General features: G+C 38.5%; 1 protein-coding gene and 1 non-coding gene across 9 annotated transcripts in view; one reads left to right on the forward strand and one right to left on the reverse strand.

Moving 5' to 3' along the window:
* The window catches only part of BBS4 (Bardet-Biedl syndrome 4), a 75,363-nt gene extending 54,416 nt beyond the window's left edge, over positions 1 to 20,947 (reverse strand). For 2 of the 8 annotated variants that reach the window (XM_032624137.1, XM_032624136.1), the window contains exons 1-2: positions 18,388 to 20,942; positions 6,390 to 6,441 (exon numbers count right to left, since the gene is read on the reverse strand). In XM_032624137.1, coding sequence (XP_032480028.1) covers positions 6,390 to 6,441; positions 18,388 to 18,411 — 76 coding nt within the window. In that variant the 5' untranslated portion in view covers positions 18,412 to 20,942. Of the gene's footprint in view, positions 1 to 6,389; positions 6,442 to 18,387 lie in introns of all 8 variants that reach the window. The other 6 variants (XM_032624138.1, XM_032624139.1, XM_032624134.1 and 3 more) reach the window with 6 other exon arrangements.
* TRNAV-UAC lies at positions 12,502 to 12,574 on the forward strand. The gene has a single exon. It is a non-coding gene; the product is annotated as a tRNA-Val (tRNA).
* Positions 20,948 to 22,458: the final 1,511 nt, after the last annotated feature.

A 22,458-nucleotide genomic window follows, 5' to 3' on the forward strand; every position in this document is an offset into this window, starting at 1 on the left:
GAAAACGGCTTGGAAATATCTTGTATCAAATCATAAAAATCTTCCTTAAGTTGTATAGTATTCCATTATGTGGATATACTACAGTTTATTCAAGAACTCTTTTATGTATGGACGTTTAAGATGTTTCCAACATTTTACAATCACATACAATACTGCAGTGAATAATACTGTGAATAAATATTTGTTTATTGTCAGAGATATATCTTCAAGGTTAAGTCCTATAAATGTAATTATGGAGTTTTATTGGATATTGCCAAATTCTCTTCCACAACAGCTGTAACAATTTATATTCCCACCAACAATATAAGACAGTGCTTGTTTCCTGCAGCCTCACAAATTGAATATGTACTCATATTTCTTAATTTTAGCCATCCTGATAGGTTATAAATGGTATGTTACTATAGATTTATATCCTGTGTGTGTGTGTATGTGTAAATATTTTATGTTACTATAGATTTATATAATGTGTGTGTGTAAATTCTGATTATGCTTTATCCATTTTTCTATTGCATGTTTTTTTGTTTTTTGCGGTACGCGGGCCTCTCACTGTTGTGGCCTCTCCCGTTGCAGAGCACAGGCTCCAGACGCGCAGGCTCAGCGGCCATGGCTCACGGGCCCAGCCGCTCCGCGGCATGCAGGATCCTCCCAGACCGGGGCACGAACCCTTGTCCCCTGCATCAGCAGGTGGACTCTCAACCACTGCGCCACCAGGGCAGCCCCTATTGCATGTTGTGGTCTCCTTCCCACCCACCCTATCCGTAAGTTATAAGAGTTCTTTATATGTTAGTGATTTTAGCCATTTACCTGTGATATATGTTGCAAATATGTTCACCTAGAATGTTATTTCTCTTTTGTCTTTCCTTATTGTGCCTTTTGCCATACATAAAAAATTCACTGTGAAGTCATATTTATCAACTTTTACTGCCTCTGGTAATTTTACCTCTGGTAAAATACTCTGGTAAAAGTATTTCTTTTAATACTTGCATGGTTATGAATTTTCCTTTTAGATTAGATCTCTGATCCATTTGGAGTTTATTCTAGTGTATGTCTAATTTTTTATTTATCAAAATGGCTATCGAGTTGTCCCAGCACCATTTATTAAAAAGTACATCTTTAACTCCAGTAATTTGAGAAGCCATATACTTTATCATATATTAAACTGCCAAATGTATTTGAGTCTCTTTCTGGACTTTTCCTGTTCTATCACACTGGTTTCTCTTCTATTCATGTACCAGTACTATACTGTTTTAATTATAGAGGCTTTACAGTATCTTTAATATCAGTTAGGTAAAACTGTGAACTTTATGCCAATAAATTTGACAACTTAGATAAAATAGAAAAACTCCTTGAAGAACATAAACTACCGTAGAAAATTAGTCAATTCTCCACAGACTTTTCCAGGAAATTAAAGAGCAGAGACTATGTCTCAAATCATTTATAAGGTGGTCAGCATTACCCTACACCAAAATCAAACAAAAATATTATATGAAAAGAAAACTATATGCCAATATACTTCAGGAACACTGACGTAAAAGTTCCTAACAAAATTTTAGAAAATCAAATCCAATAATAAATAATAAGAAAACTACATCATATCTGAATTGGCTTTATCACAAGAATGCAAGGCTGGTTCAGTATTAAAAAACTGATCAAGGGACTTCCCTGGCGGTCCAGTGGTTAGGACTCCACTCTTCCAATGCAGTGGGTGCGGGTTCGATCCCTGGTTGGGGAATTAAGATCCCACATGTTGCACTGCATGACCAAAAAATAAAATAAAAAATAAATTTTTTTTTTTAAATTTAAAAAAACTGATCAAAGGGGAATTCCCTAGCAGCCCTGTGGTTAGGGCTCCACGCTTCCACTGCAGGGGGAACAAGTTTGATCCTGGTTGGAGAACTAAGATCCCTGCTGCATGCTGCGCAGCATGGACAAAACAAAATAAAACAAAACAAAACAAACTGATCAAAGCAATTCACTACATCAATGACAAGGGAAACTACATGATGATCAATGGATAAATAAGATGTGGCATATATATACAATGGAATACTACTTAGCCATAGAAAAGACAAAATCTTCCCATTTAAGACAACATGGGGACTTCCCTGGTGGTCCAGTGGTAAAGACTCCGCCTTACAACACGGGGGACTCGGGTTCAATCTCTGGTCAGGGAACTGGGGTGCCACATGCCGCAAGGCAGCTGGGCCCACGTGCCACAAATACTGAGCTCACACACCTCAACAAGAGCCTGCATGCTGCAAAATACAGAGCCCACGCACTCTGGAACCCACATGCCACAACTACAGAGCCCATGCACCCTGGAGCCTGCATGGCACAACTAGAGGGAAGCCCGCACACCACAAGGAAGAGCCCACATGCCTCAATGAAAGATCCCACGCGCCTCAACGAAGATCCCATGTGCCACAACTAAGACCCAATGCAGCCAAAAATAAATAAAATAAATAATAAATTAATCTTAAATAAAAGAAGACAACATGGATGGATATGCTAAGTGAAATCAGTCAGACGAAGAAAGACAAATCCTGCATGATTTCACTCATACGTGTAATATAAAAAACAAAACTAAAACAAAATAAATGAACAAACTAAGCCAAACAAAAACAAACACATAGATACAGAGAACAAAGTCATGGCTACCAGAGAGGAAGGAAGGGGGGCATCAGAGGAAGAAATGGGTAAACAGGATCAACTGTATGATGAGGGATAAAAAATAAATTTTTGGTGGTAAGCACGCTGTAGTGTATACAGAAGTAGAAATATAATGTTGCACACATGAAACGTATATAATGTTATAAACCAATGTTACCTTGATAAAAAATAAACTAAAAATATAAAGTGAAAAGTTGGAAAAAATAGAGGAGGGGTTAAATATAAGTTATCATACAATGGAATTCAACTGTTAAAAAGTGAGGTAGAGATGATACACTTGCAATGGGTGATTTTTCAATTAAGCTGTTTAAAAAGTGAAAAATTAATTAATCAGGTAGTGTTACAAAAAATAAAGAAAAACCATATGATCATCTCAGTTTATGAAGAAAAAGCATTTGATAAAATTTCACAACCATTCATGGTAAAAAGCTCTCAACAAAGTATGAACAGAGGAAATTTCTCAAGAAACTGAAAAAAGAAGAGCAAATTAAATGCAAGAAATATTAGATACGAGCCAAAATCAATGAAATTGAAACAAAAAAAAGCAATAGAGGGGGCTTCCCTGGTGGCTCAGTGGTTGAAAGTCCACCTGCCAATGCAGGGGACGCGGGGTTCGTGCCCCGGTCTGGGAAGATCCCACATGCCGTGGAGCAGCTGGGCCCATGAGCCATGGCTGCTGAGCCTGCGCGTCCGAAGCCTGTGCTCCGCAACGGGAGAGGCCACAACAGTGATAGGCCCGCGTACCACAAAAAAAAAAAAGCAATAGAAAAAAAACAATAAAATCAAAGGCTGGTTCTCGGAAAAGATCAATAAAATGTATAAACCTCTAACCAGACTGATCAAGAAAAAAGAGAATTACTAAATTCAGGAACAACAGAGGGAACATCACTATACATCCTAGACATTAAAAGGAAAATAAAGGAGTATTATGAATTTTATGCCAATAAATTTAATAACTGAGATGAAATGACAAATGTCTTTGAAAGAGAAACATTATCAAAGCAGTCTCTAAAGAAATATATAACCTGAATAGTCCCACATCTATTAAAGAAATTTAGTTTATACTTAAAAACCGTCCAACAAAAGCAAAAAAATCCAGACCCAGACAAGCTTCACTGTCACATTCTAGCAAACATTTAAGAAAAGAAATAACACCAATTCTATACAAAATTTTCCAGAAACTAGACGAGGGAATAGTTCCCAACTCGTTTTAAGGCCAGCATAGCCCTGATACCAAAAACATACAAAAGCATCACAAAAAAAGAAAACTATAGACCAACATCCCTCATAAATACAGATGCAAAAATCCTTAACAAAACATTAGCAAACCGAATCCAGCAATATATAAGAAGTTTAATACACCATGACCATGTGGAGCTTATCCCAGAAATGCAAGGCTGGCACAACATTCCAAAACTCAATCAGTGTGATTCAATAGATAAAATCTTGGGTCATGGAAGCCCAAAATCCAGGGCAGGATAAGAACGGGTTATACCCTTGACATTTTACATGCCTGTGTCACCACCTTGCACAATTCCAAAGGCATCATTTATATTGAAGTCTTTGTGTTCTACACGAATCATACCCCTGGCACTATGCAATATAGTGTTATTGCAAATGTGTAAAATGGTTGCCCAAAAGGCAATGCAACCTTGCGTTGGACTAACAGAAATGAAAGATCCAGATGAACAGATTTTATCTTCCAGACATTACACCTGGCCCTGTTCACACAATACCTGGAATATTCTACCTAGTCCTGAACTCTAATACTTCCAAGAGGGCCAACGAATTTCACTACAGAACCAAAGTAATAATGGCAAAAGAGTTCTAAACATTTTATATGAAAAGAGTTGAAGAAACTGGAAATGTTTAACCTTCAGAAGGAAGGACCTATGGAGTATACACTATAATTATATGCCTTTATTTTCTATGCCCTGAAGACATAATATGCCCTATTTATCTGTGTATTGCAAATACCTATCACTGGTCCTGGAACCGACTAAGTACTCACATGTATGAGGGGTTCAAGAACAGGAAAAACTAAACTTTAATAATAGAAGTCAGTGGTTGCTCTGCAGTGGGGAAGGGAGAAAGAAATGATTGGAAAGGGCATTATGGCACTGTTACATTTTATAGCATCTTGTCAAATGTGCCCCTTCTCCCCAGAGCTGTAAAGGTTTTATCTCATTAGCCTGAATTGGGCATGGGCCAGTTCTTGATTGGTGTATACTAATTACAACTCTCCTGGACTGGGAGTCAACTGAACCACAGGGTTTGACCCTGGAGGAATTATGGAAAGAACACTGGAGAGATGATTACAATACCCACAAGCCCCACCACCGGACTAGCCAAATCACTCTGGTGATGAAATGAAATGACAGATACCACAGCAAGATGATTCTCATGTTCAGAAATGGTGTTTAAATTATTAACGATGATGTTAGACATCGGCAGAATTCATCCAAATTTCACAAATAATCTAAATTGTACATGTACTGCTCTCTACAGTGTTTTCCTAAAAAACTCTTTGAAAGTATATTCCTGAAAGTTAATATTTTCCAACAACTTGTATTATAATTTCAAAGTGTAACTGAAATGCCCCAAATAAACACTTTATTGACAAAATCAACTTTAAAACTCTTAGCATACAACAGGAAAACACATGCTGCAAAAGGGCATATAGCCTGGTGCTCAGGTATGCAAACAAAAGCAACACACAGGACCCTGGGCAAGTCACTCCCCTTCCATGGTTTCCTCATCTAGCAAATAATAAACAAATGAATAAATAATAAAACAGATGGTCTTTCCTGCTAAACAAAAAGTTCAGGTGTTTTCCAATGCCTGGCAAGTAGCTAGGACATCCAGTCCTTTAGACATGGAAGAACATCCAGTATAGTCACTGACAACTTGACGCAAACCCTCCTAAGACTTCATAGGTTAACAAATGAAAAAATCCTATTCCTCTATATAAAATATATATATCTCTATTGGATTTTATTTTATTTAAAAAAAATTTTTTTGGCTGCGCCGCACAGCATCCTAGTTCCCCGATCAGGAATCAAACCCGGGCCCCCGGCAGTGAAAACACTGAGTCCTAACCACTGGACTGCCAGGGAATTATCGCTGTATCATATTTTTAAAGGCAGTTCTTTACAATACAGGTCCTCACCTAGTTAGGCTTCCCAGACTCAATTTTTATAAAACCTCACACTTATTTAACATATGTATATATGAGATTATTTGAGGCCCGATATGTACTATAGGAACTTTAGAGTGGTTTTTCCACAAGTAGAAAATTAGTACACATTTATATAATAATAAAACCCCATTTAAACATATTTACAGGTAGGGACTTCCCTGGTGGCACACTGGATAAGACTTCACGCTCCCAATGCAGGGGCCCTGGTTCCATCCCCGGTCATGGAACTAGATCCCACATACATGCCGCGACTAAGAGTTTGCATGCCACAACTAAGGAGCCCGCCTGCCGCAACCAAGACTCAGCATAATGAAATAAATAAATAAACATATTTATAGGTAAAATCAATCCCGTAATATCTAACAACTTCACAAAATAAAAGCTAGATATGGGAGAACATTCAGACTACTGCTTTTCCCAACAATCATATTTGTAAAAGCTCTAGTGGATACAGGATAGAAGAATCAATAAGACAGAGAAATTGTGCAAATATACACACAAAATGAAATTATATACAGACCTTTTTTCAGCCGGGGTTTTATAGATTCAGCAGATGCAGGAAACTGAGTTCTCTGAAATGAAAGAAGTCTGTTAAAACACCACCATAAATCTTGCTAGCTTAAAGAAGCATTAAAATAACAATCATCAATAGCTCTCCAATCATGCAAGTAATCCATTACCTGCATACATGTACAAAGAATTATTTTGAATATGCTTTAAAAAACAAATGTCAGGTCATACTTTTGCTGTCCAAACTATTAATAATGTATAATTCATATTTGTAATATATAATTACTTATATATTTTAATTATAATGCATGATATAATGTATACAAATTAATGTCAACATATTAGTATTATACTTAATGCTATACTTCTTAGCAGCCAACCAAAAAAGTGATAATTTTGATAAGAGGAAGCTTATGAGGTCATCTACACAGAGATGCTCTAGCACTCAGTTCTAGGAGGGAGTATTTTAAAAGGGTCATTATTTAATATTATAGATACTATACTGTACTATAACTTCGCAGAAAATCTTCAAATGAATTTTTCTTTTATTTACCTCCCATGTTATATATGATAAGGTATGATATAAGCAAAAATAATGGCTGAACATTTCCAGAAGTATACGAGACACACTAATCTTTAGATTCTGGATGCTCAACCAATTCTAACCAAGTTAAATGAAAATAAATCCACACTTTAGATACATCATAGGGACATGCACAGGGACAATAATAAGTTCTTAAAAATAACCAAAGAAAAATAATATCACCAGATTACCTGCAACGAAAGGACAGTTAGATTGACAGCTGACTTCTCAACAATTAAAAATGGAAGATAATATCATATGACATTATAAGAATAACTATCCCCAAGAGTAAAGTACTAAGTAAAATGAATATTAACCTAGGCATGAGATCACCAAACTATGGCTCACAGGTCAGATACAGCCTATGTTTATGTGGTCCATAAGCTAAGAATAATTTTTATATTTTTCATGGTTAAGAAAAATTTTAACAATATTTTATAACACATGAAAATTATATGAAATTCAAACTTCAGTGTCTACAACCAAAATTTTATCACAACAGTCACACTCACGTGTTTACATATTGCCTATAGTTGCTTCTGCTCTACAACTGCAGAGTTGATTTACTTGTGACAGACAATATATGGCCCATGAAGCTCAAACTATTTACTATTGGCCCCTTAAAAAACAGTTTGCCAACCCCCAATCTGAACTCTTACACGAATCAAAACTAACGTTCACGAATAATAGCAAATTTTAAGAGGCTTTCAGACAAATAAAATTTGACTTTTTAGAATCCCTAAATAAACTTTTAATGGACATATTTACATTAGGAGAAAGGAAAACAACCCCAGAAGGAAGGAGTGGAACATGCAAAGGAATTGGTAAAATATGGACATATATTATAAGCATCTACTTACTGAATAAAACAAAGTATAATTTGTGGTGCTGAACTGAGAAACACAAAAACTAAAAAACTGAACAACAGCATGAATTGGCAGAAAGCAAAGGGTAACAAAACATTCGATGATCCCTGTATTATTCAGGTTTACGTTTGAACTTTAAGTTAAATATCTATTATTTTTAAAAATCTGGATACTCACTTAAGGAAGATTAAAGTAAGAAAAGAAGAAAAATTGAAATTCTCTAGTTAAAAGACAGATTATCAGAATGGATTTTTTTTAAATCTAGATATATGCTATCTGTATGCAGATATCAGAATGCGGAGAAAGCTCTGACCCTCTGAAGATGCTGGGCTGGCAGGTTCATGCTGCTGATTAGCAGGTGTGTTGACAAGCTTTCTAGAACCTATCTGGGGTGAGAAAGAGGGCTGTGGGGAAAAAAAGACTTCTAATGTTAAGAATAGCTAAGGAACTTCCCTGGTGGCGCAGTGGTTAAGAATCCACCTGCCAATGCAGGGGACACAGGTTTGATCCCTGGTCCAGGAAGAGCCCACATGCCACGGAGGAACTAAGCCCATGAGCCACAACTACTGAGCCTGCACTCTAGAACCCTCGAGTCACAACTACTGAAGCCCGCATGCCTAGAGCCCGTAGTCTGCAACAAGAGAAGCCACCGCAATCAATAAGAAGCCCACACACCACAACGAAGAGTAGCCCCCACTCTCCATGGCTAGAAAAAGCCTGTGTGCAGCAACACAGACCCAATGCAGCCAAAAATAAATAAATAAATGTATTAACAAAAAGAGTCTGGGTACTCACTTAAGGAAGATTAAAGTAAGAAAAGAAGGAGAAAAAACGAAATTCTCTAGTTAAAAGATTATAAGAATGGATTTTTTTTAATCTAGATATATGCTATCTGTATAAAGAAACATCTAAAACATAAGGTCAAAGGAAAACAAAGTAAAAGGATGAGAACAGATACAGCAGGAAAACAGAAGCAAAAAGAAAAAGTAGCAGTATTAGCACTGAGACAAAATAGACTTCAAGAAAAAAACCTTCATCAGGAAAATGAAAACAAATTAAAAGACTGAATATTAAAATGGAAAGAGCAAATTTTAAAAACTTTAAAAAATACACTATAGAGAATCCTAAAGATGATACCAGAAAACTACTAGAGCTAATCAATGAATTTGGTAAAGTAGCAAGATACAAAATTAATGCACAGAAATCTCTTGCACTCCCATACACTAATGATGAAAAATCTGAAAGAGAAATTAAGGAAACACTCCCATTTACCACTGCAACAAAAAGAATAAAACACCTAGGAATAAACCTACCTAAGGAGACAAAAGACCTGTATGCAGATAACTATAAGACACTGACGAAAGAAATTAAAGATAATACCAACAGATGGAGAGATATACCATGTTCTTGGATTGGAAGAATCAACATTGCGAAAATGACTAAACTACCCAAAGCAATCTACAGATTCAATGCAGTCCTTAACAAACATAACTAGAACAAAAAATTTCACAATTTGGGGCTTCCCTGGTGGCGCAGTGGTTGAGAGTCCGCCTGCCGATGCAGGGGACACGGGTTCGTGCCCCAGTCCGGGAAGATCCCACATGCCGCGGAGCGCCTGGGCCCTGGCCAGTGAGCCATGGCCGCTGAGCCTGCGCATCTGGAGTCGAGAGAGGCCACAACAGTGAGAGGCCCACGTACCGCATAAAAAAAAATTTCACAATTTGTATAGAAACACGAAAGACCCCGAATAGCCAAAGCAATCTTGAGAAAGAAAAACGGAGCTGGAGGAATCAGACTCCTGGGCTTCAGACTATACTACAAAGCTACAGTAATCAAGGCTGTATGGTACTAGCACAAAAACAGAAATATAGATCAATGGAACAGGACAGAAAGCCCAGAGATAAACCCACGCACATATGGTCACCTTATTTTTGATAAAGGAGGCAAGAATATACAATGGAGAAAAGACAGTCTCTTCAATAAGTGGTGCTGAGAAAACTGGACAACTACATGTAAAAGAATGAAATTAGAACACTCCCTAACACCATACACAAAAATAAACTCAAAATGGATTAAAGACCTAAATATAAGGCCAGACACTATAAAACTCTTAAAGGAAAACATAGGCAGAACACTCTATGACATAAATCACACAAAGATCCTTTTTGACTCACCTCCTAGAGAAATGGAAATAAAAACAAAAATAAACAAATGGGACCTAATGAAACTTAAAAGCTTTTGCACAGCAAAGGAAACCTTAAGCAAGACGAAAAGACAACCCTCAGAATGGGAGAAAATATTTGCAAACGAAGCAACTGACAAAGGATTAATCTCTAAAATATACAAGCAACTCATGCACATCAATATCAAAAAAACAAACAACCCAATCCAAAAATGCGCAGAAGACCTAAACAGACATTTCTCCAAAGATGATATACAGATTGCCAACAAACACATGAAAGGATGCTCAACATCACTAATCATTAGAGAAATGCGAATCAAAACCACAATGAGGAATCACTTCACACCAGTCAGAATGGCCATCATCAAAAAATCTACAAACAATAAATGCTGGAGAGGGTGTGGAGAAAAGGGAACCCTCTTGCACTGTTGGTGGGAATGTAAACTGATACAGCCACTATGGAGAACAGTATGAAGGTTCCTTAAACAAGTAAAAACAGAACTACCATACGACCCAGCAATCCCACTATTGGGCATATACCCTGAGAAAACCATAATTCAAAAAGAGACACATACCACAATGTTCACTGCAGCACTATTTACAATCGCCAGGACATGGAAGCAACCTAAGTGTGCATCGACAGATGAATGGACAAAGAAGATGTGGCACATATATACAATGGAATATTACTCAGCCATAAAAAGAAACAAAATTGAGTTATTTGTAGTAAGGTGGATGGACTTAAGAGTCTGTCATACAGAGTGAAGTAAGTCAGAAAGAGAAAAACAAATACCGTATACTAACACATATATATGAAATCTAAAAAAGAAAAAAAAATGTTTCTGAAGAACCTAGGATCAGGACAGGAATAAAGACACAGATGTATAGAATGGACCTGAGAACACGGGGAGGGGGAAGGGTAAGCTGGGACGAAGTGAGAGAGTGGCATGGACATATATACACTACCAAATGTAAAATAGCTAATGGGAAGCAGCCACATAGCACAGGGATATCAGCTTGGTGCTTTGTGACCACCTAGAGGGGTGGGGTAGGGAGGGTAGGAGGGAGACGTAAGAGGGAGGAGATATGGGGATATATGTATATGTATAGCTGATTCACTTTGTTGTAAAGCAGAAACACACCATTGTAAAGCAATTATACTTCAATAAAGATGTTAAAAAAATACATACGGTAGGGAAGGATTACTTCCAACAAGATATAAAAGCACAAACCAATTAAGAAAAGATCTAAACATTCAACTACATTAAAACTAATAACTTCTGGGGACTTCCCTGGCAGTCCAGTGGTTAGGACTTGGTGCTTTCACTGTCAGTGTCCCTGGGTTCAACCCCTGGTTGGGGAACTAAGACCCCATAAGCTGCGCAGCTCAGCCAAAAAAAAAAAATAATAATAATAATAATAATAATAACTTCTGTTCCAAAGAAGAAATAAAGACAGAAGACTAAGAGAAGATATTTGTAATACAAAACAAAACCAAAAAATGACAAAGAATTAACAGCCCACAACTATAACTAACTATAAATCAATAAGAAAAACAAATAATGAGGTAGAAAAATAAGCAAAACATAAGAACCAGGCATTGCACAGAAAAGGAAATGGAAACAACCAGTGATGCTCTACCTAATTACTAATCAGGGAAATGTAAATTACTATCACATTAAGAGCTCATTTCATAGCCACCATGCTGACAAAATTTAAAGCTATATCAAGGAGCAACAGGAGCTGGTGGTAGAAGCATAAATTGTTACAATCACCGCAGAACCTCCCATAAGTTATAAAGTTGAAGATGTACGTAGCCCAGAAACCAGCAATCCACTTCGAGGAATACCCTGGGGAAATTCTTAGATCAGGAGACATATACGAGTGTTCACAGCCAGGTCTGAGATACTCTTACTCCTTAAATTTTGCACCCTAAGCGCTTCAGTTGCCTTACCCTAGTCCTGGCCCTGTTCATAGCAGCATTCTTTTTTTTAAATTAAAAACCAGAAGGAAAAAAAAAAGTTGAACTTACAGAAACAGAGAGTAGAAAAGTGCTTGCCAGGGTTAAGGATGAATGTGGTCTAAGGATCTAATGTATAACATGGTGACTATAGTTGATAACACTGTACTGTATAATTGAAATTTAAGAATATAGAATTTAACTGTTCTCACACACAAAATAGTTATACATGTGAGGTGATGAGTGTATTTAATTAACTCAGTGGTGGAAATCCTTTCACTGTGTGTTTATAAAATCCTCATGTTGTACACTAACTTTATTTGTCAATTATACCTCACTAAAGCTGGAAAAAAATCAGAAATAACCCAAATCTCTATCTAATAGAATGGACATATTGTAGCATTTCCCTATAATGAGATACTTCACAGCATTAAAAAATGAAAAAACTAAACATTAATTTTTTTTAAATCAATATATTGTTTAAGGGTATTAAGTATGATAAAAGCTATAAAGAAAACCAAAAGAGGGATTTCCCTGGTGGCCCAGTGGGTAAGACTCTGCACTTACAATGCAGGGTGCCCAGGTTCGATCCCTGGTTGGGGAACTAGATCCCGCACACATGCTGCAACTAAGAAGTACGCATGCCACAATGAAGATGCCGCATGCCACAACTAAGACCCGGTGCAGCCAAAAAATAATAATAAATAAATAAATGAATAAAATTTTTTTTTGCGGTATGCGGGCCTCTCACTGCTGTGGCCTCTCCCGTTGCGGAGCACAGGCTCCGGATGCGCAGGCTCAGCAGCCATGGCTCACGGGCCCAGCCGCTCTGCGGCATGTGGGATCCTCCCAGACCGGGGCAAGAACCCGCGTCCCCTGCATCAGCAGGCGGACTCTTAACCACTGCACCACCAGGGAAGCCCTGAATAAAAAAATTTTTTAAAAGAAAACCAAAAGAATAATTAACATAAAATTGAGGAAAGAGATCACTTTTGACAGAGGAGGAAAATGAGGTAGGGGAGACATTTAGGTTTCAAAGGTTTTTTTGTTTTGTGTTTTTTATGTATTTATTTTTGGCTGCATTGGGTCTTCATTGCTGTGTGCGGGCTTTCTCTAGTTGCGGTGAGTGGGGACTACTCTTTGTTGCGGTGCCCGGGCTTCTCATTGCAGTGGCTTCTCTGGTTGCGAAGCACGTGCTCTAGGCAAGTGGGCTTCAGTAGTTGTGGCTTGCGGGCTCTAGAGTGCAGGCTCAGTAGTTGTGGCGCACGGGTTTAGTTGCTCTGCGGCATGTGGGATCTTCCTGGACCAGGGCTCAAAAACCCATGTCCCCTGCATTGGCAGGTGGATTCTTAACCACTGTGCCACCAGGTAAGCCCCAAAGTTATTTTTAATGACTCATTTCTTAACATGTGAGGTAGGAACACAAGTTTTCATTATAGAGTTGATGCTTGAACAACAGGGGTTTGAACCTTGAAGGTTCACTTATATACGGATTTTATTCAATAGTAAATACTACAGTGCTGCATATTCCAAGGTTGGTTGAATCCACAGATGCAAGGGAATCCACAGATGCAAGATAGGGAGGGCCACTGTAAGTTTTACTTAGGTTTTCAACTGTGCAGAGGATCGGTGCCCTTAATCCCCATGTTGTTCCTAGGTCAACAGCATTGTTCTTTAAAACTTACAAATAACCTTTTATTCATTCTTTTAGAAGTATGATATATTTCATAACAACCAAAAAATCCTCAAAATAAAAGAGAATACATAATTTGTTCTTTTAGCTATTTTATTACCTTGATTTAACATATACACAAATCTTAATAATAAAAGAAATAACCCATTTTTAAATGGGCAAAAGATCTGTAGAGACACTTCAAAGAGATATAGATGCATAAGCACATTAAAAAATATTGAATATCATTATTCATTAGGGAGATACAAATTAAAATCACAATAACCACTACTACACATCCACTAGAATGGCTAAAATCAAAAAGACTGACAATACCAAGTGATGACAAGGGTGTGGAAAAACTGAATCCCTCATACACTGCTCATGGGAATGTAAAACGGTAGAGTATAGCCACTTTAGCAAACAGTTTAGCAGGTTTTTTTTTAAAACATAAATTTACCATACAACCCAGCAATTACTCTCCTAGAGAAATGAAAACATATGCATGCAAAGACTTGCATGCCAGTAACAACAGTGACATTATTCAAATAACCAAAAACAGGAAACAATTCAAATGTCCATCAATTTGTGGATAAACAAAATGTGTATGTTCATATAGTGGAATTCCATATAGTGGAATTCTGCTTAGAAATAAAAAGTTACAAACTACTGCTAAATACAACAATATGAATGAACCTTAAAACACATACTAAGTGATTCCATTATATGAAACTGTAGAAAAGGCAAAACTATGCAGACAGAAAGCAGATCAGCCATGGGCTGGGGTTAGGATTAGAGATTGGCTGCAAGTGGTTACAAGGGAACTTTCTGGACTGACAGACAGATGTAACTGGATCATGGTGACAACTGTTCAACTATATAAATTTACTAAAGCTGACCAAACTGCATACTTAAAATAGGTAAATTTTACAGTATGTGTATTATACCTCAACAAAGCTGTTTTTTTCTAATATTTATTTATTTATTTGGCTGCACCAGGTCTTAGTTGTGGCATGTGGGATTTTCGTTGCTGCATGCGGGATCTTCAGTTGCAGCAAGTAGAATCTTTTAGCTACGGCATGCGGGATCTAGTTCCCTTATCAGGGATCCAACCTGGGCCCCCTGCATTGCAAGCGCAGAGTCTTAGCCACTGGACCACCAAGGAAGTCCCTCAGCTACTTTTATAATGCAAAAGAACGCTTTTTTTTTTTTTAATCTAACTGGGATTTTTTTTTTTACTTTGGGGAAAAGTAAGAATCTTAAAGGGTCAAAAAGCATTTTCATGAGTCAGCAATGCTTTCTTCTGCACAAAGTAGAATTAAAATAAATTATAATTTTTTGATGAGTCTCTTTCTCAAAAGATCTTCTAGGACATTCTGAGATACAAAGGATTCTATTAGCCCACTCAATCTCATTCATAACTGGGATATATATAGAATAAGTTCTTTACTTTTTTTGGTTCTTTCATTTTTAAGTATTCTGTGATGATTTATTCATCTAACAAATATTCATGTAGCACTTGATGTGTGCTAGGCACTATATCTGAGCCAAATCAACTAGTGCAGTAGTAATTTTTGCTTTCTGTTCTGAAAGGTTTAATCTTTTAATTTACAGGAAGATTGATGGGTATTTATACAAATACACCAAAAAATAGTAATTAGGGAGTTATAAAAATGTTTATAAGTATAAAGCATAGAAACCAGAGTTATTTGCTTGTTTTTTTTTTAAGATCTCTAAACTATTTATTATATTTATTCTTAAATAAAACATAAATATCAGTCCCTAGTTTTCCTAAGGAACAGGTAATAATCCTCAGTAGTTTGGTAGCATATTAGAATTTCTGTGTGTCCCACCTTGAACTAGTTTTACTCCATTTTGCTGGGATGTCTCCTAGTCTCAAGGCCTTTGCTGCAGAATTCTTAGGTTTTTACTTATGAATTTGTTCAAAATTCTCTGAGTTTTAAGTCTTTTAGTCTTCTCTCATCCACATCTATGTATATCCATATCTATAGATCTACATGTTTTTCCTTTGTGTCACAAACAGATAACAAAATATACCCTTGTTAAAAACAAGACAACAGGCCCAACATGGAATCATATTTGCTAAGCCTCATGTCACCAAACGGAGACTTAATTACAGTTTCAGCTCTCCCAGAAATGGAATTTTAAACCAGTCAATCAGGAGTCATCTGATCAGCCCTAGTTATATAATATGACTGATAAACCTCTGCTAACCCCTAAAGGAAAGTGATCTTGCAATAACCAAGGCACTTTTTGTCTGTAACTTCCTTGTTCCTGCTCCTTGTTGCCTATAAAAGTATTCTATTTTGTACAGCTCCTCAGAGCTCCTTTCTATCTGCTAGACTGGATGCTGACTGATTCGTGAATCACTGAATAAAAGCCAAGTTGAACTCTTTTTTTAACACCCCACTCCACAACTAGCTTTTATTTAAATATAAACCATGGAAATCTCTCCACATCAACGTATATAGTTCTAACATTCTTTTTAATGGCTGCATACTATTCCTCAATGTGGGCATATCAGAAGTCATCCATTACCCTACTAATGGGCATTCACTTTGTTTCCAGCTTTTTGCCATTATAAACAGTACTGCAATGAGTACCTTGGACTGGGTGCTTATGTTTTGCTTTTATTTCAACGGGATACAGGTCTAGGAGTGGCACTGCGAAGTCCTTTTAATTCTATTACAAAATGCCATATCACTTCCAAAAAGAATAAAATTCAAATTTCCATGCAGTGGTAACCTGAAAGATGAGTTACTATAACACTGCTAGCATTAAACTTGATAATAATGGAAATGATTTGTTAACTTGCAGCTGAAGTGCTAAAGTCATATCAAAAAAAAAAGCCAGACTTCGCTGGTGGCATGGTTATTAAAAACCCGCCTGTTAGGCTTCCCTGGAGGCACAGTGGTTAAGAATCCGCCTGCCAATGCAGGGTATACGGGTTCGAGCCCTGGTCCGGGAAGATCCGACATGCCGCGGAGCAACTAAGCCCTTGCGCCACAACTACTGAGCCTGCGCTCTAGAGCTCGCGAGCCACAAGTATTGAGCCTGCGTGCCACAACTACTGAAGCCCGCACGCCTAGAGCCCATGCTCCACAACGAGAAGCCACTGCAATGACAAGCCCGTGCAACAAAACGAAGAGTAGCCCCCACTCTCCGCAACTAGAGAAAGCCTGCGTGCGGCAACAAAGACCCAACGCAGCCAAAAATAAATAAATAAATTTATTTAAAAAAAAAAGAATCCACCTGCCAATGCAGGGAACACGGGTTCGATCCCTGGTCCAGGAAGATCCCACATGCCGCGGAGCAACTAAGACCGTGCGCCGCAACTACTGAGCCTGTGCTCTAGAGGCCATGAGCCACAACTACTGAAGCCTACGGGCTCAGAGCACGAGCTCCGCAACAAGAGAAGCCACCGCAATGAGAAGCCCACGCACCGCAAGGATGAGTAGACCCTGCCCACCGCAACTAGAGAAAGCCTGCATGCAGCAACGAAGACCCAACGCAGCCAGAAATAAATTTTAAAAAAGAACAAAAACGTCATCCTCTTTAATACACTACCAGGGATTCAAAAGTATAGAACAATTCTGCCATCACGTTCCTATTCCGTTCATGAACCCCTATCTATACCTGCAGTGAGGACTAGAGGATAAGCTATATTTGCAACAATGTCATGTTACCCTTATACCTTACATTTAAGACTATGTAGCTGAAGTATTTTCTTTAGTATGTTTTCAATGCCTAAACTCTAGAAACATTAATCATGCTTTTAATTTTTTTTTAATTCGTAGCTTAACAAAAATCTTTGCTTTGGGCCTCCTCCTGGTCTGTATTCAGAGTTTTCTAATTACACTATAATAATTTGATTTCGCTGCAAATGAAGAGAGACTAGAAAAAACAAACAGGCCCCCTGACAAGGTAATACTGGCCTTGCTCCCTAGCAGCCAAAACTAAGTTATAAAACAGTCTGTTAAAGGCTGCTATTTTGTCTCCTAAGTTTTCCAGGGGGGTTTTCAAAGGGCAATAAATCCCGAATAAATAACTAAAGTCATTCTAATAAACGCGCAGAACATGCTCTGAAATGCAATATTAAAACAAGGTAGACAAGGTTTCACACTTGGAAATTTATAGAAATTAGATCCAATTATGAATTTACGCCTCAAAAATAACTACTACTGGGTCATCCCGAATTCACCTGAGTTACTCTGTATTAGCAGTTCTGTGGAATTTAAATCAGCGACTAACTCAGGCCAGGTGAATTCCTAAACTTGCGAAAACATGCTCTCGCCCCATCCGCAGAAAGTACTGACGCTGAAAGCTTCCAGGATTTGTCTCATTCAATGCCTAATCCAGGGGATTAACAGAAACTGACTCTGCACGGGTGGTAGTGCCTTCTTTCCAAACCTCATGAGACAGAAAACATGGAGCTAGGAAAAGAGCCATTTCCGATGAAAATCTCCTAGCGCACCCCAAGAAAGACCCCAGTCCTAGCACAGGCCCAGAGCTACAAAGAACTCAGCAAGGCCCCAGACGGAGCAGTTCCCGGGAGTCGAACCGTGTTGCCCCGGACACCCCGAGGCGCTCCAGCCCCGGCCACGCATTTCCCCAGAGGCAGCTCCGTGGGACACAGGCCGACCGCCAGTCCCCCTCTCCGCTCCGCCCGGCCCTGCCCAACCCCGCCTGGCAGCCGGGACACCAAGCAGAACCTCAACGCTCACCATCGCGAGCCTCTGCTCAGCCATCTTAGCTCCGCCCGCCGCTGCGAGGCCGGAAGTCGGCGGTTTCCCAAAAAACCAGGCAAACGGAAGTCGTAGGATTGGGGAAGTGGGGAGGGGCCTGAGTAGGAAAAGAAGTAGATCGCCGAGCGGAAAGCGGAGGGTCTTCTGGAAGCGGGGAAAGGGTTGGGTGCTTTCCTGCGGTCCACTTGGCTCTAAAGAAGCCGGTGAGGGAATGCGCAGCCAGTCGTCCCCTTTATCCCGGCCAGCCCCTACCGCCCTACACCATTGTGTGGACGCTGCTTCAGAAACCCCCAACAGCGCTGGGTGGAGTGGCCAGCCACAACTGGGACGGCAGCGCGCCCTCCCGCCGCCTGGCCCTGCTCTGCTTTGATGCCACCCAGCATTTATTTCCAGCGTCTTTCCGGGAGTCACGGCCCCCAAACCCAAACCCTACGGCGGAGAACCTCATTCTCGCCTTACATAAAAATTACTTGTTTCTCGGCTGTCTTTGTCCAACTAAGGTATTACCCGCCTCATCAGCCTCCCACTTCTGTTTACGCTAGAGTTTGCAAATCCGCTGCCGGTGGGCTGCATTTGAAGGCAGTCTTGTTTTGACTGGAAATACTTAAAAACCAGGAGATCTCGCAAGAAAGCCAGAAATCCGGCCTCGGAATAAATAAAGATCCGACAATGGGCCTGCATTCCTCCTTGGCGGTAAAATAGATCTGAAAACAGCTGCTACTGTAGTTAGGCATTTATTGGCCTTTTTGCCACAGTCCTCTCTTCCCAGCACACTTCAGCCGTTTTTACATTACCTTTCTAGCCCCTGCTGTGGTGAATTAAATGCTCAGTCTTTCCACTGGGTGGTCGTGGAAATACGTGGGCTTTCGAGTCAAACATGAGTTCCGTATGTGACTACTGCATGACGTGAGCCAGTCATTTCTTTGAGCTTCATTCATTCCAGTACCAGGAGCTATGCGACAAGCGAAATACGCGGGATCCCTGACCTTCGAGTGTAGCGAGGAAGTCACACATTAAATAACGTAAGCAAAGTTTATGAAGAAACAGTTCACTAAAGAAGAAATACAAATGCTTCTTGAACATACGAAAATATAACTTTGCAAGGAAGAGAAAACATGCAAATTAAAGTTTCCAAGAGATATTTTCCACCTCTTACATTGTCAGAGAACAAAAATTTTCATTGAGTTGTGAGTAAACATGCATTCTTCATCTGTGGCTAGAGGGAATGTGAACTGGTACAACCTCCATTGACAGCAGTTTGGAAATTACTACCCAAATTTAAAATGCACATAACCTTTAACTTCTTTATTTTAATTCTAGGAATATATTCTATAGGTATAAATGTGGAAAATGACTTTAAATACAAAGCTATTCAATGCAGCATTGTTCGTAATAACCAAAGCCTGAAAACAACCTAAATGCCCAATAATTAAGGTTAAAGAAATAATGATAAGCCCATACTGTATGGTACATGAAAAAGAAACCATTTACATAGCGATATAGAAGAATTGCCAAGATATATTAACAGGTAAAAACAAAGTGCAGAAAAATGTACATAGGATCTGTGTTAATAAGAGAAGGCAAAAATAAAGATGAAAATTATGTACATAATTGCTTATATACTCAAAATCTCTGAAAGGATATTCAAAATGCTAAAAGTAGTTACTTGTAAGGAAGAAAACTGGGTAGCAGAGGGACGGGGAAGGGAAGAAACTCTATACCCTGTTACAGTTTGAATTTTGTATGAAATGGATGTATTACCTATTCCAATAACAGAGAAAATTAAAAGAACAACATAACTATATAATTAGAATTGTGATAAATGCTGAGGAAAAATACAGAGTAGTAAAAGCAAATAATAACAGGGAGATCCAATCTAGACTTGTTTGGACAGGGAAGTTTCCCTGGGTAATATATGTTTAAAATGAGACCTAAAGGATAAGGCATTAGCTTGGGGAAGGGGGATGAGGAAGTGGGCAGGCTGGGGAAAAATTCTAAGGCAAAGGAAAAGCTTGTGCAAAGGCCCTGAGGATGGAAGAAGCTTGGCCAGTTTGCAGCACAGAAAGACCAGCATGGCTGGAAAGAGGAAGGGGAAAAGAGTTGGTTGCAATAGGTGGAGAGGTAGGAGAGACTAGTGGTGCAGATCCACAGAGGCCATGCGAGGGATTTTATTCTAAGGACGTTGGAAAGGCACTAGAGAGTTTTGGGCAAGGAGTGACATAGTCAAAATTAACATTTAATTCATGTTAAATGGATTAATGTGTTCATGTTAGCTAATGAGTAGAGAATGAATTGAGTGGGGGACAAGAATTGATAACCTAGGGGTGACTAAAAGGATACTGCAAATGAAATGATAAAACAGTTCACTTGGACTAGAGTGATGGGAAAAGGAGAAAAAGTGAATGGATTCTCACAAATTTTAGGAGGTAAAACAAATTTCCTAAGGTGTAGAATTAGATATGAGAGAATGAAGGAAAAGGATATAGATGTCACAGAAAGATTACGACGTTTCTAACTTTAAAAGCAACTGAGTGAATAGTATAGTCAGTTACTGAGATGGGGAGCCTTAGGGAAGATGATGTTGGTAGAAAGCTCATGAGCATACTTCCTAATATATAAAATCTCCCTGAAAGGGGTCCTGTGAGAAGTAAATGACATTTTTTGTGCCTATGTTATTAAATAAGTAGAAGCCATTATTATATGCTTAAAAATCTCTCCTTTGACCCCAGATCTTAGAAAAAAGAGCACTTTCTGTGCAAGGGTCTTTTTCATGAGAAAGCACATTGGTTTCTCAGATGTCAACAACCAAACTTAATGTGCTAATTAGGTAGGTAATTAGAAAAAAATCTCAAAAAACATAACATCTTCACAGGAAGATCCCAGAATCACATAGATAATGTTTCTTGTATAACATATAAGTCTTCATTTCCCTTAGAAAACCTCCTTGGATGTAATCTTGTTTATCAGGATCATTCAAGTCATATAGCTGGGTAAGACATTCCAAAGAAAATGGTATTTATCTTTTTTACCCCATGGTGGGGACTGAGGAGGCAAGCGAGCAATGTGACATCAGTAACTTTTTAACATCCCCAATATATGTATAAAGAAGGAATTACAGTTGAGTTTCTACATCTTAAATATTTTAATATGTCACTCCTACTCCGGTAGGGTCTATAGCCAGCTTTGTTCTGACGCCACCTGCCAGGCAACTCTCCAGCACCTCATGAGTCTTTTGCAGTATCCAGTCTTCCCCAAACCCATACCACCAACTGCTGAGAGCCCAGCCAACACCTTGAGAAACACTGTGAATTAATATGAAGCTCCAGGGGCCTTCATGAAGCATTTTAAATATGCCCATTCCTGATACTACAGATACTCAACCACAAATGTGGGCAAAGGCATATATACTGCAATGTTTGTGAGAAGAGAAAAAAAAAACTGGTAACAACCCAGATGTCCATCACCAGGGACCGTTCAAATAAACCACAGTACATCCACACGAAGACATATTATGCAGTCTGTAAAGGACTTCAAGATGGTGAAACAGTTAAATGAGAAAAACAAAGTATAGAAGATATAGTATGGTTCTATTTGTATTAAAAAAAAATAAGGGGGGAAGATATGCACACTTTTTGTATACAGAATTTTGAGAAACAATCAAGAAACTGGTAATGATGTTTGTCTCTGTAGAGGGAGTAGAGAGGACTTGGGAACCTATAATGGGAAGGTAATTCGCTTTTCATTGTTCACCACTCTACAAAATTTAACATTTTACTATCCATGTATATATAATTTTAAAAATTATTTTTAAAATATGTAAATGAAACTTTTTTTAAACTCCCATTCCTAGAATTCACTTCTCATTTGGATGTAGAAAACCACAGGAGAATATACCTCCCACCCTAGCAAACAAAGGCTAGATTAGCTAGAAAATCAAAAATATTTTTAACTCATCCGAAAGCTAAGGACATAAAGAAACCCTAGGTGAACTAACCTCCAGAAAATGCTAAGTCCTTCATAGGAGAGAAGAGATACATGGCTGCTCCACCA

The sequence above is a fragment of the Phocoena sinus genome, chromosome 2 (assembly GCF_008692025.1).
Source record: "Phocoena sinus isolate mPhoSin1 chromosome 2, mPhoSin1.pri, whole genome shotgun sequence".
Lineage (NCBI taxonomy): Eukaryota > Metazoa > Chordata > Mammalia > Artiodactyla > Phocoenidae > Phocoena > Phocoena sinus.